Source organism: Rattus rattus, chromosome 11, assembly GCF_011064425.1.
Source record: "Rattus rattus isolate New Zealand chromosome 11, Rrattus_CSIRO_v1, whole genome shotgun sequence".
NCBI lineage: Eukaryota > Metazoa > Chordata > Mammalia > Rodentia > Muridae > Rattus > Rattus rattus.
Window position 1 is genome coordinate 74,959,751 of NC_046164.1, and position 17,339 is coordinate 74,977,089.

At 53.4% G+C, this 17,339-nt stretch overlaps 1 protein-coding gene across 5 annotated transcripts in view; it reads right to left on the reverse strand.

The window, feature by feature from the left end:
• Positions 1-17,339, reverse strand: part of Camk2b (calcium/calmodulin dependent protein kinase II beta) — an 87,458-nt gene that overhangs the window by 39,967 nt on the left and 30,152 nt on the right. For all 5 annotated transcript variants that reach the window (XM_032916977.1, XM_032916976.1, XM_032916974.1 and 2 more), the window contains exon 2: positions 11,290-11,384. In XM_032916977.1, the coding sequence (XP_032772868.1) occupies positions 11,290-11,384 (95 nt within the window). The remainder of the gene's footprint in view (positions 1-11,289; positions 11,385-17,339) is intronic.

The window sequence follows — 17,339 nt, forward strand, 5'->3', positions numbered from 1 at the left end:
CATTTAAAAAGGCAGTGTAGGGGTGTGAAAGCTAGTCTTTGGGTCCCTAGCCCCAGTGCTGGGGCACACTGTCCGCCTGCGGGAAGGCAGACCTGGTTGAGTCTTGTCTGCGGTCAGATGCCCGAGGCGGGCAGTGTGGTCTGGGATACAGCCTACTGTGGAAACACACTTGTACCTTTACGCCTACAACAGACATGTCCTTGGAACAAACCCAAAGAGGCTTTCCCACCTCCTCAGACTCAGGCCTCACCCACTGTGTCACCAGAAGCCCAGGCCTCCCTATTCCTACAAGATCATCACCCACCCCAGCAAGCACTGGGCTCCTCTTGGAAAAAATGCCCAAGCCCCGCTATGAGGTGCCTGATGAAGAAACAGGTGTGGCTGGGGGTGAAGTGTGTGTGTGTGTGTGTGTGTGTGTGTGTGTGTGTGTGTGTGTCTGTCTATTTGGAATCTCAGAGACAGCTCCCATGTTAGGAGCTCAAATGTGGTGAGAATTTGCACCCCAAACAAGAAAGGGGCACACAGGGGCTGTATATAAGCTGGCTTATTTACTTTGGCGGCGGCACACATGTGCGCACACACACACACACACACACACACACACACACACACACACACACACACACACACACCACACCACACCTGCTAACCCAGGGGGCTGGTTAAGGAAGCTCAGGCAAAAGACGTGCTATTTTTTCCTACTCGCAGAGGAACACCCCTCAGATAAGAGTACAGCATTCATCCACACTCCCATAAAAGTACTTATCAGAAAATAACAAAACAAAAAAATACCCAACACAATTTTACTCAAAATTTTTACTAAAGCGGAGCCTGCAATTATCCACCCGCCTGCCTGAATTCTAATGATAGTGCAGTGTCCCGAGATGCCGCCCCCGGGGATGCCGGGGCCTGGAAGCTTTCCTAGGTGATTCTGCCATGATCTCAGTGTGCAGGCCTGACTGGCTAGGTTGTCTACTCTGCCAGACACAAACCTCAGGTGTCCCCTGAGCTCAGTGTGGAGCCCAGCGCTGGGCACCCGCAAGGTCCAGGCCATCAAGGGACCGGAGAAGCAGCTCTGACAGAGCCCTCACCCCCATGCTGAGTGACTCAAGCAGGGTGAGGCAGCCCACTTCCCCCACACAGGATGCTCCCCGGCACCAGCAGAGCAGGTGACCCAGTTCAGCCTCAAAGCCAAGGCCCTTTCTCCAAGCTGTGACAAAGGCTTGGCCTGCATCCTCTGCAGCCTACGGCTTCCATGTTCTGAAGAATCTGTCTGCTTGCAAAGGCTGAGGCAGAGGTACAGGCAAAGCAGCAAGGGTCCAGAGGGACTCTTCCTTCCTCCCCCATGAAAACCCACCGTAAGACCCCAGACCGTCTGAATGACCGGCGTGCGGAAACTGGGCCAATGCAAACTGCTTGTGCTGTCCCTGGGTAGGAGAGTTTATGACTTGCAGGCCCAGGGACTATTTCTTCTACAGGTTTTGGGCACTCGCACGACGCTCTCAGGATTCAGGAAGCAGAATGGAAGTATTCTATACTATATATAGGTGACAGGGCTAGTGTCCGTCACCTTGCAGATGACCGGAGCAGGGCCTGCCCCAAGGTGCTGGCAGTTAGGCCACAGCATGTGACATGTCCTTCCGAAGCATCTGCCACACGACAGGCACCATCTGTGCGTGTTACAGGTGATAACCTGTTTAATTCCAAAAATGCCCAAGAGGCAGAGGTAGCAAGCTGGTGGCTGGGGACAGGAGGGATAGCCTACCTTTGATCCCAAGGACACTTAGGGTGTGGCTCTGGGGACTCAGCACCTGGAAGCCAGGGCAGTAAGGCCTCACAGGACAAGTTGGAGTGACATTTTGTAGTCAATCCCGGCAAGTGGCTATCATTTCCTGTCCCTTTTTCTAGAGATAAGAAGGCAGAGATTCTCTGCCCACTCCAATTACCTTCCCCTCCCCCGGTTTGCCACCCTCATGCCCCCCCACCTGCTCCCTGGCAGAGGTGACTCATAGCGGGGGGGGGTGGCAAGCAAGAGGAGCCAACAAGCAGGGGACAGGAGGGGCGTGGGTGGCACCCAGCCCTGCCAGCTGCAGGCTGTCATGGGAGGACACTGGGTGGGACAGAGGAGGGGCAAGAAGAGGAAGATGTGAGGCCCAATTACACAGGAGGGCTCCCTTCTCTCACTCCCTGTTTCTGTGGTCCTGAGCCTCTGCAATTCCAGGACCCAGAGCTGGAGTCCCACTGTGCAGTATGCTTGGGATAAGTGACACTCCTTTGTTGGCCCTCATTTGCATGATGGGAACAATGATGACGCCTGGTGCCAAAGGACTGTGCTTGACAGAACACTGAAGTGTGTAGAGAGCACACCCGTGCCTGATGCAGGCAGGTTCAGGGGGCTCTCCTCACTCGTCAGGGGGCCATTATCCCTTACCCCAGGGAGGTTGCCAGTGATAACTGAGAACCTCTCCATTCTGTAGGGACCCTCAGAGATATGCACTCCAAGCAGGAAGGGCCTAGGGACATGGATCCAGCCAGTGGGGACAGCAGTGGGTCCCAGCTCGAATCACCCTTGTCAGGAGACTGGGAAGGGCTGGCCATGGCTTCCTGGACTCTGCTTCCTCAGGCTAAATAAGCTTCCCGGCGCATGAGCCTAAAGCTGGCATCACTGACTGAGGCAGATGTCAGTCTGCCTGTGCTGCCTGGGGTGGCTGTAGGGATACTGGATGAGGGATCGCTGGAGGTTCCTGATGGCCAGGGCACGTCAGAGGTTTCTGTCCTTCCCCAGAGGGACACAGCCTTACCAATAAGGCTTCTGCTGGGTGTCCAGGGAACTGCAGCTCCATACAAGGTCCTCTGGGGGGGGGGGTGTCTCAGACTCTCCCCATGCAAAGGGATGCTACATCCACCATTGCTGGACCTATTCAAAAGCAACAAAGGCCACCACAGAGAAGGGCTCTCCATCCAGTCTGAATCTCACCCTAGTCACTTAGAGAGCTGGGCACAGCCTAGCTGGCGAGACCAACTGCAGTGGGATCAAGGCCCCGCTGCCTTGACCTCAGCATGTGGAAAGACCAGTCCCAAGGGAACTGTCTCAGCCCCAGGGTCCTGTTCTTTCTCATCTCTCTCAGCCACATGCATCCTGGACAGCCTGGGAGTCAGCCATCTTATGTCTCAGAGAGCTCAGAACAACCGCATCACAGAACACCCAGGGCTCCAGCCCAGCCCGGTAACCACACACTTCCGTCCCAGGTCCTCTCCACCTGGACGTTAAATATCAGGATTTCGCACTCCCAAGGGCCATGCATGCTAAGGAAGCCAATTGCCAAGTCTTTGTGGCGGCGAGCTGCCAGCCTGGAGATTGTGGGATACCCTGCTGGCTGTAGCTTCACCAGACCTGCAGACCTGGGTGGATACAGAAAAGCAGCAGAAGTGAGTTCAAATCTAAGGACTGGTACAAGCTAGCCCAGGGCCAGTAGGGAGGCCTCAAAGCTCCAAGCTTGGATTGGTTCAAAGACAAGGAGTCTTGAATTGGGTCGGGAGTGGTTTTTGAAGGAAGGATGTCACCCAGGTGAAATCCAGCCTGCGTAGAGTTTTGCCCACATTCCCCAGGCTAGTTCACATGGAGATGAACCAACCCCGGGCCCTCTCTGGTCAGTCCACTGCAGGCTTGCAGTGGGGCCTGCCTACCCACCCAATCTTGGGGGCACAGCTGATGAAGAGGCTGAAAGTGGATCGGGGCAGAGACTAACTATTCCTTACGAAAGACAAGTGGCTCTTGTGGGTGAGCAAAGACTCCTACACAGCCCCTCAGGGGAAAGGCTTCTGTCTGCTCGACTTGGGGTGACCCGGGAGAGCTCTCCCATTCTTTCCTGTAGGAGCTCTCCTAGGGTGCTCTCCAAGGGCATCATGGGAGTTAGCAGGCACCCGACAGTGGAAGTGACAATGAGATGGGTCTGGAGGAGGACATGGACTCCTGCTTATCCCCCAGGACCAGAGACGGCAGGGATTTTCAGTCAGGCCCACACTCGAAGCTTGAAGATGGCAGGCCAGAGAAGTGGAAAGAGGTGGCTCTCACTGTGGCTTTCTGTACATGTTTTGTTTTAAGAAAGCATCAAGGCAACCAGCAATTAACCTGACAGCATCAGCCAGCAGCCACCATGAGGAGAGGCATCTGTGAGCGTGTCCCACAGCTGCCTGCCACCCCACTGGCATCAAGAAGGGAAGCAGGGCTCCCAAGGGACCCTGGCCACCTGCGTGCAGCGTACAGTTGTCCCTCAGAATTGCCACCCACTCCGGGGTGGAGGGCCTGAGAACTATTTCCCAATTAGTCAGGGATGGCTGGCATTCTGAGGTCTGGGCATATGGGTTACAGTGTAGTCACCTTGGGGCTACATGGTAAGGGCACTATCTTCCCTCCACAGGGTCCCCTTGCCCTTCAGCTGATGTTCCACTCCCGGGGCCCTCTTCAGAAATGAGAACCGTCTGTCCACCCGTGGTTGCAGCTCTGCTTCGAAGCAGAGTTGTTGCTTGGTATCCCTGCTCTCCCTGCTAAGCTGGCAAAGTTGTAGGGTGAGGCCTAAAATTGGGGTCAGTGCCGTGTACAGCCATAACAGAGAAACTAGGGAAGTCCTCACATGCTCAACCATGTGCCCCCCTCCCCCGCTCCGTCTCTAGGGATAGGGCAGTGACGCTCTCCATCTCCGCCCCCCACCAGGAGAGGGCACAGCTCTTGTTCATTCTTGCAAACCACAGAATTATGCAAACATCCTCCCGCAGCACCTGGGTCACCTCTCCGGGCTATCACACACCCTGCCTTGCCCAAGCCTGCTGATTCACGGGGCTCAGAGAGCAGCCTGGGGCCCTGCACTCATGCTCTTCCATGGTCTCTGAGTATACGTGATTGCAGCTTGTATGCATCTCACCTGACCAGTGTCGGCCATTGTGCTGGTCATGCCCACTGCCCTGGGACAGAACTTCTACATCCCTGGCTGTGAACAGGAAGGGACCAAAGTGAGGAGCCTAGACTCTTGAGGTCTCGAAGCTTTGTCAGCTGTTGACCAATCACTGTCCTTACACAGGCCTTGGTCTGACCAGCTGTCCCCTCTCCCAGCTCTGGGGCCATCAGTCTAGACCTGGAGTGATGTCTCTCCCCACGCAGGTCCCAGAGCAGCCCACCTCTTCAGATACCATCAAAGAGTCCTCCAGTGACAGTGGGCAAGCTGGTGCTTTGTGCTGGAGACCAAGCCTCATGTCACATGGTCATGGGACAAGGAGCAAAAGCTCTTGGGGTCAGTGGCTTCTCGAAGACTCACTCACTGTGGCCCTACTCGTTACGTCACAGCAGCCTCAAGGCTTCGGGATACATTCCTGCCACAGATCCTGGCATGGTGGCCTCCCAACTGTACCTACCACATTCTTGCATTTTCCAGAGACTGCAACTATTGCCCAGATCTTCAAGCATCCCAGACTGGACACCTAGGACCCAATGTGGCCTGAGACCTGCTCTCATGAGACTAGGAAGCACTTCTAGCTGCTAAAGACATAAGTGGGGAGGGACCTAGCAAATGAGTTCATATAACTCCAGCCCACTTATGTAATGCACACTATTCATTGCCCTTCTGCACTCTACCCCGAGCCGGCCACATAAACCATGTGGAGAAGTCCTATCATGTCCTTGCAGCCAAAGAGGCCTGATATACAAGCATCTCCAGTCAGCTGAGGCCGGTTTCCAGCATCCCAACTCCCAAGGGAGCTCAAGGAGAGGAACTGGCCTCGAAAGAAATTTCATCTTCTTTGGTGTCTGTTTCCCACTCTGGGAAACATCCTCTCCTCATAAGAAGCCTGGGCCTGCCAGGTCTCCAGCCTCCCTCCGAGCTACAAATCAACTATTTCACATCAGACCTAGGGCCGCAGCTCGCCTTGGTGACACTAAGACACGGAAGCACCCTGTGGCCCAGAGCTCCTGGCCTCCGGGGACAGAGGCCCCTGCAGAGTGAAGGGATATCTTCTGGATTCTCCTCTCTGAAGCTGGCTCCCATGAGGATTCCAGTTCTTCAAAATGTCCACCTGGCCAGCATGACAGAGGTGTCTTAGGACCTGCTCTCTCATTTTTCCATATTCCACCACGAGCTAGGTACCCCCAGTTCAATCCGCACAATTCTCTCCTCAAAGCCCATTTCTTTTTAAAATTTAAATTTTTATTTTATTACGTGCATGAGTAGTTTTCCCAAATGATGTCTATGCACCTGTGTTCCCGGTGCCCAGAGAAGCCAGAGGAAGGTATCAGGTCCCCTGGAACTGGAATTACAGATGGAATTATGAGTCACCATGTAGTCGCTTAGAATCAAATCCAGGTCCTCTGGAAGAGCAGCCAGTGACAGTGATCTTAGCCACGTAGCCATCTCTCCAGGACAATCAATTCCTTAAGTGCCTACCACATAACCAGTGCAGCCATGGGACATCCCTTTCCCTACTGGGATGGGCCAGAGCCAAAGCAAGGAGAGATCAGCTCCTGAATTATGCTTAAAGCCAGGCCTCAAAAACAGGTCCACAGTGTGGGCCATGGACCCCTTCGACCCTGCGTACACCTTCTGTGGTGGTGGTAGGTGTTGGGCAGGATTCCTCCAGATTTGAGGGATGTTAGAGATAGAAAATCCAGGCTACCCTAAGACAATTTCACCCATTTTACAGAAGGCTGAGGCAGGAGGGCCCAGAACCCAGTTTCTAGTAACTCCCTTCCTACAGGCCGTCCTCAGAAACCTCTCATGATGCCAACCAGCTGATGAGGCTCAAACCCCAGCCTCAGCCCTGCAAGGTGGTGAGCACCCTGCATGGGAATCGAGCAACAAATGACCCTAGGAGAGACGGGCTCAAGGAGAGAGGGCTTCCCTGATGACTTGGGCCCTAGATGAAGACTATCATATCTCCCTCATCCACCTCAACCCAGGGGTGGGCACTGTGTATGCCATGGTCTAAGGGGCTCCAAAGCACAGCTCTTGGCAGCCACTTCCAACCACACTGATCCCAGTCTTTGGGATTGTTCCCACCAGCAGTCTGACCGATGTCTTTACAACCCTTCACACCAGCAGCCACACTCTACAACCAGTCAGCAGGAAGAGCCTCATCTGTCCCCGTTTCACAGGTGAGAGCACAAAGGGTCAGGGTTCCTCAGCCATGACCTGTCTGTCCACTTCAGGCTTTTCTGTGGGTCTGGATTTGTCAGAAGCTTGGACTAAACCAACCGAGTTTATGAACTGTCTTCCCCAGCCCTGTCCACACCACCAGATCAAACACAGGATGCCCAGGTAAGTTTAAGTTTCAGACAGACTTCAAAAGTAATTTTTTAAGTATAAGAATGTAATATGGAGCATGGTTATGTAATCTTTTATCTGTTTATAATAATATTACTAAACCTGTTTATCAGTTAAAAGATAAAAAAAAAAAAAAACACCCTATTTATCAAATGTGGAATCTGGCAACTCCGTCTGGATCCCTCGTTCAGGGTGGCTGACCCTGAGGATGAGGATTTTCTCTTCCAGGGCTCTTCACCTGTTCCCCCACACCCCATAAGCCCAAGTCTGGGAGACAGAACAAAACAGTGACAGGCAGACCCTGGCAGTAGGGAAGGAGTGCCCAAGGGAAGCCATTCCACACACCAAGTCCCTAGGGAACGCCCCTGGGTTCCAACCGAAGGAGGTGGAAGGGTTGTGGTTTTGGCCAGGGAGCTGGAAAGGAAGGAGGGGAGGGTCTCCAGGAGGAGAGGGCACTGCCTGAGGCACAGGCTCAGGCTGCTGTGCACTGCAGCGGCCCGACTCTATTAACCCAGTTCTGTAGGTTCTGCATGTGCATCCCTTGGGTAGGGGGTGTATGGGGTTGTGGGTAGTGAGGCCAAGAAAGGCACCCTGTCAGTCACAGCAGCCACCTCACATGTGGACCCTAGGCCCACACACATCGCAGGCAGGTTTCTGAGACGATGTAGACCTCCCTCCAGCTGCACCCCAGGACCCTGATACATCAGGACAGCTTCTTCCTCTTAGTATCAGGCAGGGTGCGTCTCCCAATGCAGAAGACACCATGTGAGCCTTTAGGAGGCCAGGTGCCAGGCATGCAGGGCAGGGCTAGCTGGGCACGGGCCTGAGGGCGCAAGGAATTTGCTGAGCTTGGATCCTCATCTGTGAGAGCCGCCCACATGTGATGGCAGGCCTATCAGTGACATGAGCCCCAACCTGGGACATCTGATCCCCACTGTGAGCCCACTGCCTGCCCCAGCTGGGTTCTTCTCCCTACCAGCTGTGGGTCTGAGATCTCTCGGCGTCTATAAGACTGTCGCCTCCTCTGTACCTGGTAAGTCCGAGTTGTCTTAAGGGTGAGTCAGCAGCAATGGGGACCATGATGAGGACACCCTCAACTTCCCACAGCAGACCTGAGGCACAGGCTTTCCCTCCGTTCACACCATCCTCCCGTGCACAGCCACTAACCAGGCTTGACCTTTGCGCAGGCTTCCGTAGCTGCGGCTTACCTCCGCACAGGGTGTCCACAGGGACAACAAAGCCACCCCCAAAGGAGCAGCTGTTTTGTGTGACTGGTGGTGGTGGTGGTGGGGAGTAACAGCAAACAATGTTTCTAAGACTCATGTGTGCAATGATCTCTCTACCTCACTCAATTGATTTTCCCTTAGCTGCTTTTGTTAAGAGTAGCTTAATAATCTCTAATTATTCACAGACTGAATGCCTCACAATTCTCTATTTAACTAAGTATTAAATTTGAAAGTCTGAGCGTTGAGGTGAGGCCTTTGGTACAGGGCGTGTGACTCGGAGCACTGTCATTTACTGGGAGGTCTCATCTCTTTCTGGATTCGGTACCAACTTCTTCCTCCTTGGCGCAGCGGTGACTGGCAGTGAGGAGGTGACACAGATTCTCCAGCTCTGAAGAAAGGTGCCCACTGAGCTGGCCCGTGAGGTCATACAGCCGAAGAGGTTTGCTAGCCCGGACGGGCTTGATCCTTACATCTATATTGCCTTGGGATGAGGCCAAGGTCAAGGTCAGCAGGGCTTCTGAGGGTCAGCGGTGGACAGAGAAGCAAAAGAATAAGCAAAGTATTCTGGATTCTGGTCACTTAGGTCAACACATCTGGATTGGGTTTTACACGGTTAAGTTGTTGGGGAAGGCAGCACGGTTTGCCGAACGTAACGTGTGCAGCTTTTACTGAGCAACTGGCTTGGCCAGGATTCCAGGGAGTCTGCTGGCACGGCCAGGACCTAGCACCAGAGCTAGAAGAAGAGCAGCCTTGGTTTGAAAGAACACTCCAACGGTGGGAAGCAACCTGTCTCCCAGATACCCCCGAGAACAGGGCAGCCCTCGTGGCAGCGAGAGACACAGGTGGGATAAAATACCAATGTGGCAAAAGCTGGAGATGTCTAGGGATGGTGACAACATAAGGAAGCGAGGCTGACACAGAAGGTGCTCAGGCACCTCCTGGGTACGTGAGGCCCGTGTGCCACCGCCTTATGATGCCAGGAATGTTTCACACCTGTGTGCATACCAACCAACACTGATGGCAGTGGGGGAGCACGAAGATGGGGAGTACGGAGCATCGGTGTACACAGTAAGCCGTCTGTGGGCGTTTCCTCCAACAGTATCACCAGCAGTGTGACACACGCAGACAAACACAGACTCGTGCGCACTCATACCGCACAGAGACAGAGACATACGTGTGCACACACACACCTAATGTGCTTTGAACCATGAACCTCATCTCCTTTGTGATCTCTCACAGGAGGGAGTGTGGAGGCCTCAGGGGTATTGCCTGGAGGCCCATAGGAACTGACCTCACACTGGGCCTGGGCTGGCTTCGAGCATGGAGAGCTCCACGCTAGTTCTGTGTCTGGTCAGAGAAGAACCGAGCTCCTAGCCCAGGTCCTGAATCATAGTTCAGGACAGCGCGAAGACCCATTGACAGTAGGTGGCCCACATCTAGCCCATGAAGACTTTCTCCCACCCAGTGCAGCTCCCTATCTAGGAACAGACGAGACCACGTCCTCCGTTCCTGCAAGGTTTCTGCATATCATTCCCCCTGACCGTTGGGGACAGAGGGCCAACATGGGAACTGACCGGGCCCAGTACTTCTCAGAGATGCGGATGAAGACAGGCTGGTACAGAAGCACCCTGGGCCTGGAGGATCACCGTCTTAGGTTCAGAGAACACTCCCAAGAAGAAACACATATGAGCGCCCCCGTGGTCTGGTAAACAGCAGGTGCTCAAACGTGCTCACACATATCCTGATAAGTTACAGGAGTGGGGTCAGCTATGTGACCTGTGAGTTGCCAGATTGTAAATTGTAGACCCTGCAGTCAGCAAAGCAGGTCACACCCTCAACGTGCCCACTGGATGAGACCCTGCCTCCATCGTAATTCAGCTTCAAAGCATCTACCAGTCAGGATGAGAGCGGTCAGGGCTCCTTGGCCCTCTGCTAGCTCGGATTTTAATCTGGAAGCTCACTCTGGCTGCACGGTCTGAGGATGGATGGGAGGGAGAGGAGGAGGAGGAAAGGGGGGAGGAGGAGGGGGAGGATGGGGAGGAGGAGGAAGAGGGGAAGGAGAGTGGTGCCATCTCACCTTGGCAGCCACCCACTCGCCACCCCCAAGGCCTCCACAGTACTTAGGGACTCTATCCAGATCCCTGTGCAGATCCATGAACCCCACTCACATCTAGACCCATCCCCAGAAAATCATCAGACAGTGGCTTCGGATAACCACCTTGCCTGAAATGATGTGCCCTACCCCCACGCAGGCCCTGCCTTTGTCTGTCTGGGTGGCCCGCCCAGCCAGCACCGCTATACCTGACAGCCTGCAGAGGCTTCCTTGGGGCAGGCAATGGTGTTCCCAGCTCAGAAGACTCAGTTAAGAAACCATCTGAGACACTCCGGGTGAGCCAGGGCAGGAACTCCACTAACGTGGACGCCAAGAGTAGCCTTGCCATTGGCCACCCACTGCTTTTCCTTGGCCATCATTTTTAGGGAAATATCACCTAGTCCCCCAGTGCCTCGCCAACGTGAGAACTTCTCTTCAGGTCTGGGACGGAGACCCTGCAGGCTTGGGAAGGAGGAGAGGCTACGAGGGAACCCCCAAATCAGAGATTGAAAGTTGTGAGGCATCTGAGGGTAAACTCCCCCGACGTCCACTCAGCCAGATCCATCTTGAAGGCACTGGCATTCCTGATCCCTCACCATCATCCCAAAAGGCTGAGACAGCGCCTCCACACACCCACACACAATCCCCCCCCATGTCCTACCTCTAGCCGACAGCTTCTTGGTGTTAATGATCTTAGCTGCATACTCATGGCCGGTGCAGAGCTTGACACAGCGTCGGACCACAGAGAAAGCCCCCCTGGAAAGGACGTGGGGCAGGAGACAGACACAGGGAGAGAAAGAGAGAACCAATTAATCTCCAAGGACACTTAGAACCTAGCCTCTGCCAGGCCTTAGGCACAAAGCCAGCGACCAAAGGAAGCCCGGGCCCCTCCCACACAGTTCCTGGCCACCCTACTTGGCACCTGCAGGACAGAGCCAGACAGATACTCTTGTGGGGACTCTGAAATAGGAGTATCAGCTTTGAGAGGGTCCCCACTCGATCCCTGTGTAACACACGTGTCCTGATCTATTGGTCGGCTGGAACAAGAGACATCTTCAAGTTCATAATCCCCGGGCATACTCCACTGAGGGGTGAGGCCAGGCTGGAGGGGACATATACTGGTAATTGGTGTAGCTGGCCGTTGGGACCCATGGAAGGTTTCACAGGGAGAAACATGACATAGCTTAACTGCAAAACCAGAGGCAAGGACCCCCCTGGGATACACAACCATCCTCGTATCACTGAAGAGGCCACAGAGGTCCAGGATGGGTCATAGTAAGAAAGGGCTGGAACTCAAGGGTGTGACTTAAAGTGACAGCAGTGTCAGGATTGGTTCTGAATGCTGCCCACAAGGCCAAGCCACAGAGACCTGGAGCTGAGGGGAGAGGAGGCCAAACCAGGCCAAACACTCCCTAGCCTAGCACCTTACATCTCTCTGCACCCCTCAGGTAGCTCAGATTACCACAGCTCGGACAGTGACTGCCACTGTTTCTTTTTGGAATGAACCTTTTTTTTTTTTTTAAATACTGTTTGCTTTCCGAGAAATAAAAGAACAAAAAGTAACTGCCCTCCATCTGAAGGCGTCTGAGTGGCTTATACCATCATGACCAACAGTTACCCTCCGAAACCACTGAGATCAGCGGCTCAACTCAGGGGCTGACACAAAGTCTCGCCCAGGCGGGCCACACAGCCTAGCTGCTGTGACCCTGTGGACAGGGTCAGGGCTGCTCAGGGGCGGGTGTGGCAACACAGCATATGTTTAATCTGCAGCTTCTTGTTCCATTTTCCCACTCTGTGCGGGTTACAGTCTCAAAATATCCCTTCGTAAGGAAAAGTTAAAGAAAGAGTTATTGGTGTTTTTTTTCTCCCCCTCCCAGTTTTCTTCTTTCTGATTTTAGCCACGTTAGACAGAACCCAGAGCCTTGTGCGCTGTAGGGAAATGTTCTATATCTGAACCATTCCTTTCCCTGGGTTATCGTCCTTTACAGCCACTGTGTGGACTGGCTTCCTCCTGCCTGTGGCTTCCTGGTTGCACATCTGTTTTCCCCATGGTGGATATAGCCGAGCAGCAGGGCCTCACAGGGTGGCCGTGTGGCTCTCTGCCCCAGCCAGCTTCGTCTACCGTGTAGACTCACTTTCCCTTTGCTCAGGGGCCCATGTTGTCATCTGTGTTTCTCAAGCCCAGAGAGCACAGTGAGTGTAGCCTCCTGAGGGGAGTCAAGAGTCTGGCCTTTCCTGTGCCATGGGCAAGACCTCACAGGAGGCCGAATTGTGCATCTCTGAGACATCAGACAGTGTCTCAGTTGGGGAGCCCATACACAAAGGAGGGTAGGGCTTCCCTCGCCCACACACATCTTATCAGCAGAGTAGGCTCCCAGCTGCTGACCAGACCCAGGGAAGGACATGAGTAAGTGTTGGTGCACCATAGCCTTCCCCCAGTGTGAGGGCGTCCATACACAAAACTACCAAGAGTCTGTGGCAGGCGGGCAGCCTACAGATTGCTTGGTAGCTCCCTCCCTGCTCCAGATTCTCTCCTTTCCTCTGCAGAAGGCTCCGTGCTGTCAGTTCAGGTTTGGCTAGGCACCCAGCAGCGATGGAAGGAGCCAAGCCTGGGCAGCTGCCAGAGGGAAGGAGAACCAGGGCTGAGGCCCTGAAGCAGGGAGGTGCAGGTATAGCCAGGCAGTCCGTAACTTCTCAGGAGGACCAGCCAAAAGTCCTACTGCTTGGCCCCTGCTTGGCCTCAACCTCAAGCAGGATCCCGATTCCAGCAACCCAGATACCCTACAGGGAGACGGTGGCTGTTATGCAATAAGGGTAGGAGGCTGACCCTGGATGCCTGCTGTGCCTGGGTCCGGTGCCTCAGGGCCATCTCTGCCACCCCTTTGAAGCCAGCCCTGAAAAGCCATCCCCCCGACCACTGCAGACCTGGACAAGCAGTCGTAGGACCACCCTCTCCTTCCCCAGCGACTCTGTCTCTTGCCAGGTGCTCCTGTCACAGGAACATCCCCCACCCCTGGCATATGGGCAGTGAGGATGGGGCTGGTATCTTGCACATCTTCGAGGGCAAGGAGGCCGATGTCATTGTCACCCCCTTGGGACTCACAGCACCTGCCACTCCAATTTGTAATGACTGAGAAACAATAAGGACCAAGATCGTTGGTGTGGACCGTGACCCTGTTCCTGCCTCAGGCTAACTCCTATGCTTTCCTTCAAGACCAGATTCAGACAGCTCAGTCTCCCGACTGTTGCCCACCCGTGTTTCATGATAATTCCTTCCGTTGGTTTCCAGCCCCCACCCCACCCCCATCCTCCCCACTCTCAGATTTAGGACTTCCTTCAGCCCAGGCAAGCACTCCACCATTTGCCCCCCTTCTTACTTTTTAAAGAGAGACTCATTGAGTTGCCGAGCAGGCCTCGGATATTTTTTTTTAATTAAGAAACTACCATATATATATATTTTTTAATTTTACATCTCAACTTTTAAAAATTGGGAAGGAAAATACGTACTTTAACATAGAATATTTTAATTTGTCTTCTGAGAACCTCATAGATTCATACAATGCATGTTGTTAATATCTACTCCCTCTCCCCTCTTCCAACTCCTCCTGGATTATCCCAACACCCATCCCTCCAAACTTAATTTTTTTTCCCAGAGTCCATTTAAGCCTTGAACTTTTGATCTTCCTTCTCACCATCTTGAATAGCTGCGATTCGTTTCTCTACTCTACTATGACTATATTTCTGCCCTTCCCCACTGCTCCTCTCTGCACGCAGGTCCGTGTCCTGCCTGCTCCGAATGCTGGTGCTAGGCCCAGCCCTTGGTCTGGTGTGGAAGTCAGAGCGGACTGCAAGTGTTGCAGATTGGCTGAGGGCGCTGCAGCTTCGGGCCTTGGTGCTGGTCCAGCCTAGCAAAACAGGAGATGCTGCAGGAGAATGGCAGCCAGGAAGAGGGGCAGGAGGAGGAGGGCCCTGAAATGGCTCATCAGAAGGGGTCCCCTCAGGCGGATATGGCCTAGGAAAATGTGCTGAGGCCTCATGGTCAGAATGAGCAGAGCCTGGGGAAATACCTGGGTAGGCTTAAAACCCCATCTTGAGGGGTTGGGGATTTAGCTCAGTGGTAGAGCGCTTGCCTAGCAAGCACAAGGCCCTGGGTTCGGTCCCCAGCTCCGAAAAAAAGAAAAGAAAAAAAAAAGTCATCTTGAAGATGTCCACGGTGTCGGGTGCTGCCCCCCCCCTTATATGATACATGCTAGACACGTGTGAGAGAGTGTGTGTGTCCACCTTCAGGGGGTGTTCCTGTGACAGGAGCACCTGGTGGGAGGCAGAGTCACTGGGGAAGGAGAGGGTGGTCCTATGGCTGCTTCTCCATGCCTGCAGTGGTCTGGGGGACGGCTCCTCAGGGCTGGCTTTAAAGGGATGGAAGAGATAGCCCTGAGGAACTGAGCCAGGCGCAGAAACACAGGAAGGCAGGATGGGCAGCAGCAGCACTCACCTTGGAAAACACTACTGGCTCCCAAACTGGGCCACCTACCCATGGCCACAGGGACAGAAGTGGAGCCACGGAAGAAAAAGGTCCGGGGTCCAGGCCGACACCTCTGCTAGACACTGGCGTGTACTTCATCTGAACACCAAGGTCACATGTGGGATGTCTGGTGCGGGCTGCCTACTTCAGAACGAAGTAGAAAGTGATTTGAATAACCTGTTCAGATCATGAGGCCCCAGGGCACTGAGTACGTTAGAGGGCTTTTAAAATCAAATAAAGCTAATTAAAACAAGGAAGTACTCTTTGAGCCCTGACTCGGTGGAGGCTCCAAACACTGCCTCGTTTACAACAGGATCAACAGTACCCAGAAACAGGTCCTGAGAGAAAAGGGGTGGGGATTAATTCCAAGCAGGATTGGAGCCTTCGAGCTGGGCAGCCCCAGGAGACTGCTTTCCACACCTGCTTATCACTGGAGTGAGGTCTCCCTTGCAAGCCCAGGAGAAAAGCAATCTGGTCAGATGACCACTGACATCAGAGGAGTGACAGAAGGTTCTCAGTCTTCAGGAAACCCATTCCTGGCCTATGATAGACAGTCTGGCCATCTACTAGCCCCAGCCTTGCTGCCCTCCGTAGACCCTGGCTCTGAGATGCTGCCAAACCAGCCAACACCAGGAGTCTGTTGCCCATTGCTAATCGTCTGTGGCTCCCATGGACTATGTCAGAACCCCCTTCCCATTCCACTCTGTGGTCCTCTCTGTCCTATACTAGGTCTTGCTAGCAGCACCCTAGACCTCTCCTGCTGTCTAGGCTGCCCCCTGCTGCCTTGTCATGGTATGGCAACTGTAGTACAGAAGCTGACACGCACAGAGGAGATGGTAGACCAGTAGTCCCAAGTCAGAAGTTACTGATTCTCTGGCCAAGATTCCTGTTGGGGAGAATCTAGTCACTTATACTCTGGCAAAGACTGAGTTACCATGGTTCCCAGATCTGGGAGTATGGTTAAGACACTGCTAATGACATCCTCTGTCCTCACAGACTCTGCTCGGCTGTCCTCTGGGGACTTGAGATGACAAGGAGATAATGGCTGTTTATCTTCTTGTAGACCATGTCTGGGTGAAATGAGATTATCCGTACAGATGCTACATGCATCATTCAGTACACAGAGAACCACGTGATTCTGCTTCCAGGATGGTATAGATAGGAACCCCAGCCACCCCCACAACAGGCCACCGAGTCCAAGGGGTGTTCTTAGCCACTCCCTCGAGGTTCTAGCCCCTTAGTGGACCTTTCCACACTTCCATCTCTGAACCCCACCATGCCTTATGGCCTCTTCCTGCCACCTTAGGCTTTTCTGCCTCTGTCTCTGGCCTCTGCTGTGAGGGAAGCTAACTATTTGCATAAGTACACTTGCCACCAGGACTTTGGCCCTCTCCCACAAACGCCTTTGGTTGCTTGACAACGAAGTACAGTGTGCCTTTCACATGCTCTCAGAAGCCAGTTACAATGGCAGCTCAGGGCTGAGTCGGGGACTTTGTCATCCGCAGAGAGGCTACTGGCAGTTCCAGGGGCTCCTCTCTTTTAGGAAGAAAGATGACCAGTAGCTTTAAGTGAAGACCAAAGCTCCAACCCTACTGGCCCTGTTTATGAATGAATGTTTCCCATCAGGTTTATGAATGAATGTTTCCCATCAGGTTTCTTGTCTAAGGTCCCATGGGAGTCAGGAACAAGCACAGTGCTCCCAGACGACCCCAAGAACATCCTCCCAACAAGGCCACTCCATCAGATCCCTCAGGAGTCCCACTCAAGCAGATTTCCCACAGGGGATCCTCCTCAGAAGAGCCTCTCCACCACATCCACCCTAGCAGAACTCTTTGGAATAAACTGACCATGCAATGGTTTTATTTCCTACTGTAAATTACCAAGTGGCTGTCTTGAAACCAACCATTTGTCCAGTCTTCTGACACGGTCAGTTCTAAGTAGGCTCTACTGATTGGGTCAAAGTTAAAAACAGTAGGTGCAAGTCAGGGCCACACTGAGGGACTTCAAACTTTGTTTATTCTTAAATTGCCATTTAGGCACTAGCCTGAACAAAATCCCTTTCTCCCTCTGATTATAAAGAGCTCTTAAAAAATGAAGAGGAGGACCTTTCTATCATTTATCTACCTGTCTGTCTATTCATCCATGCATGAATCCATCTGTCTGTCCATCCATTCATCTATTTATCATAA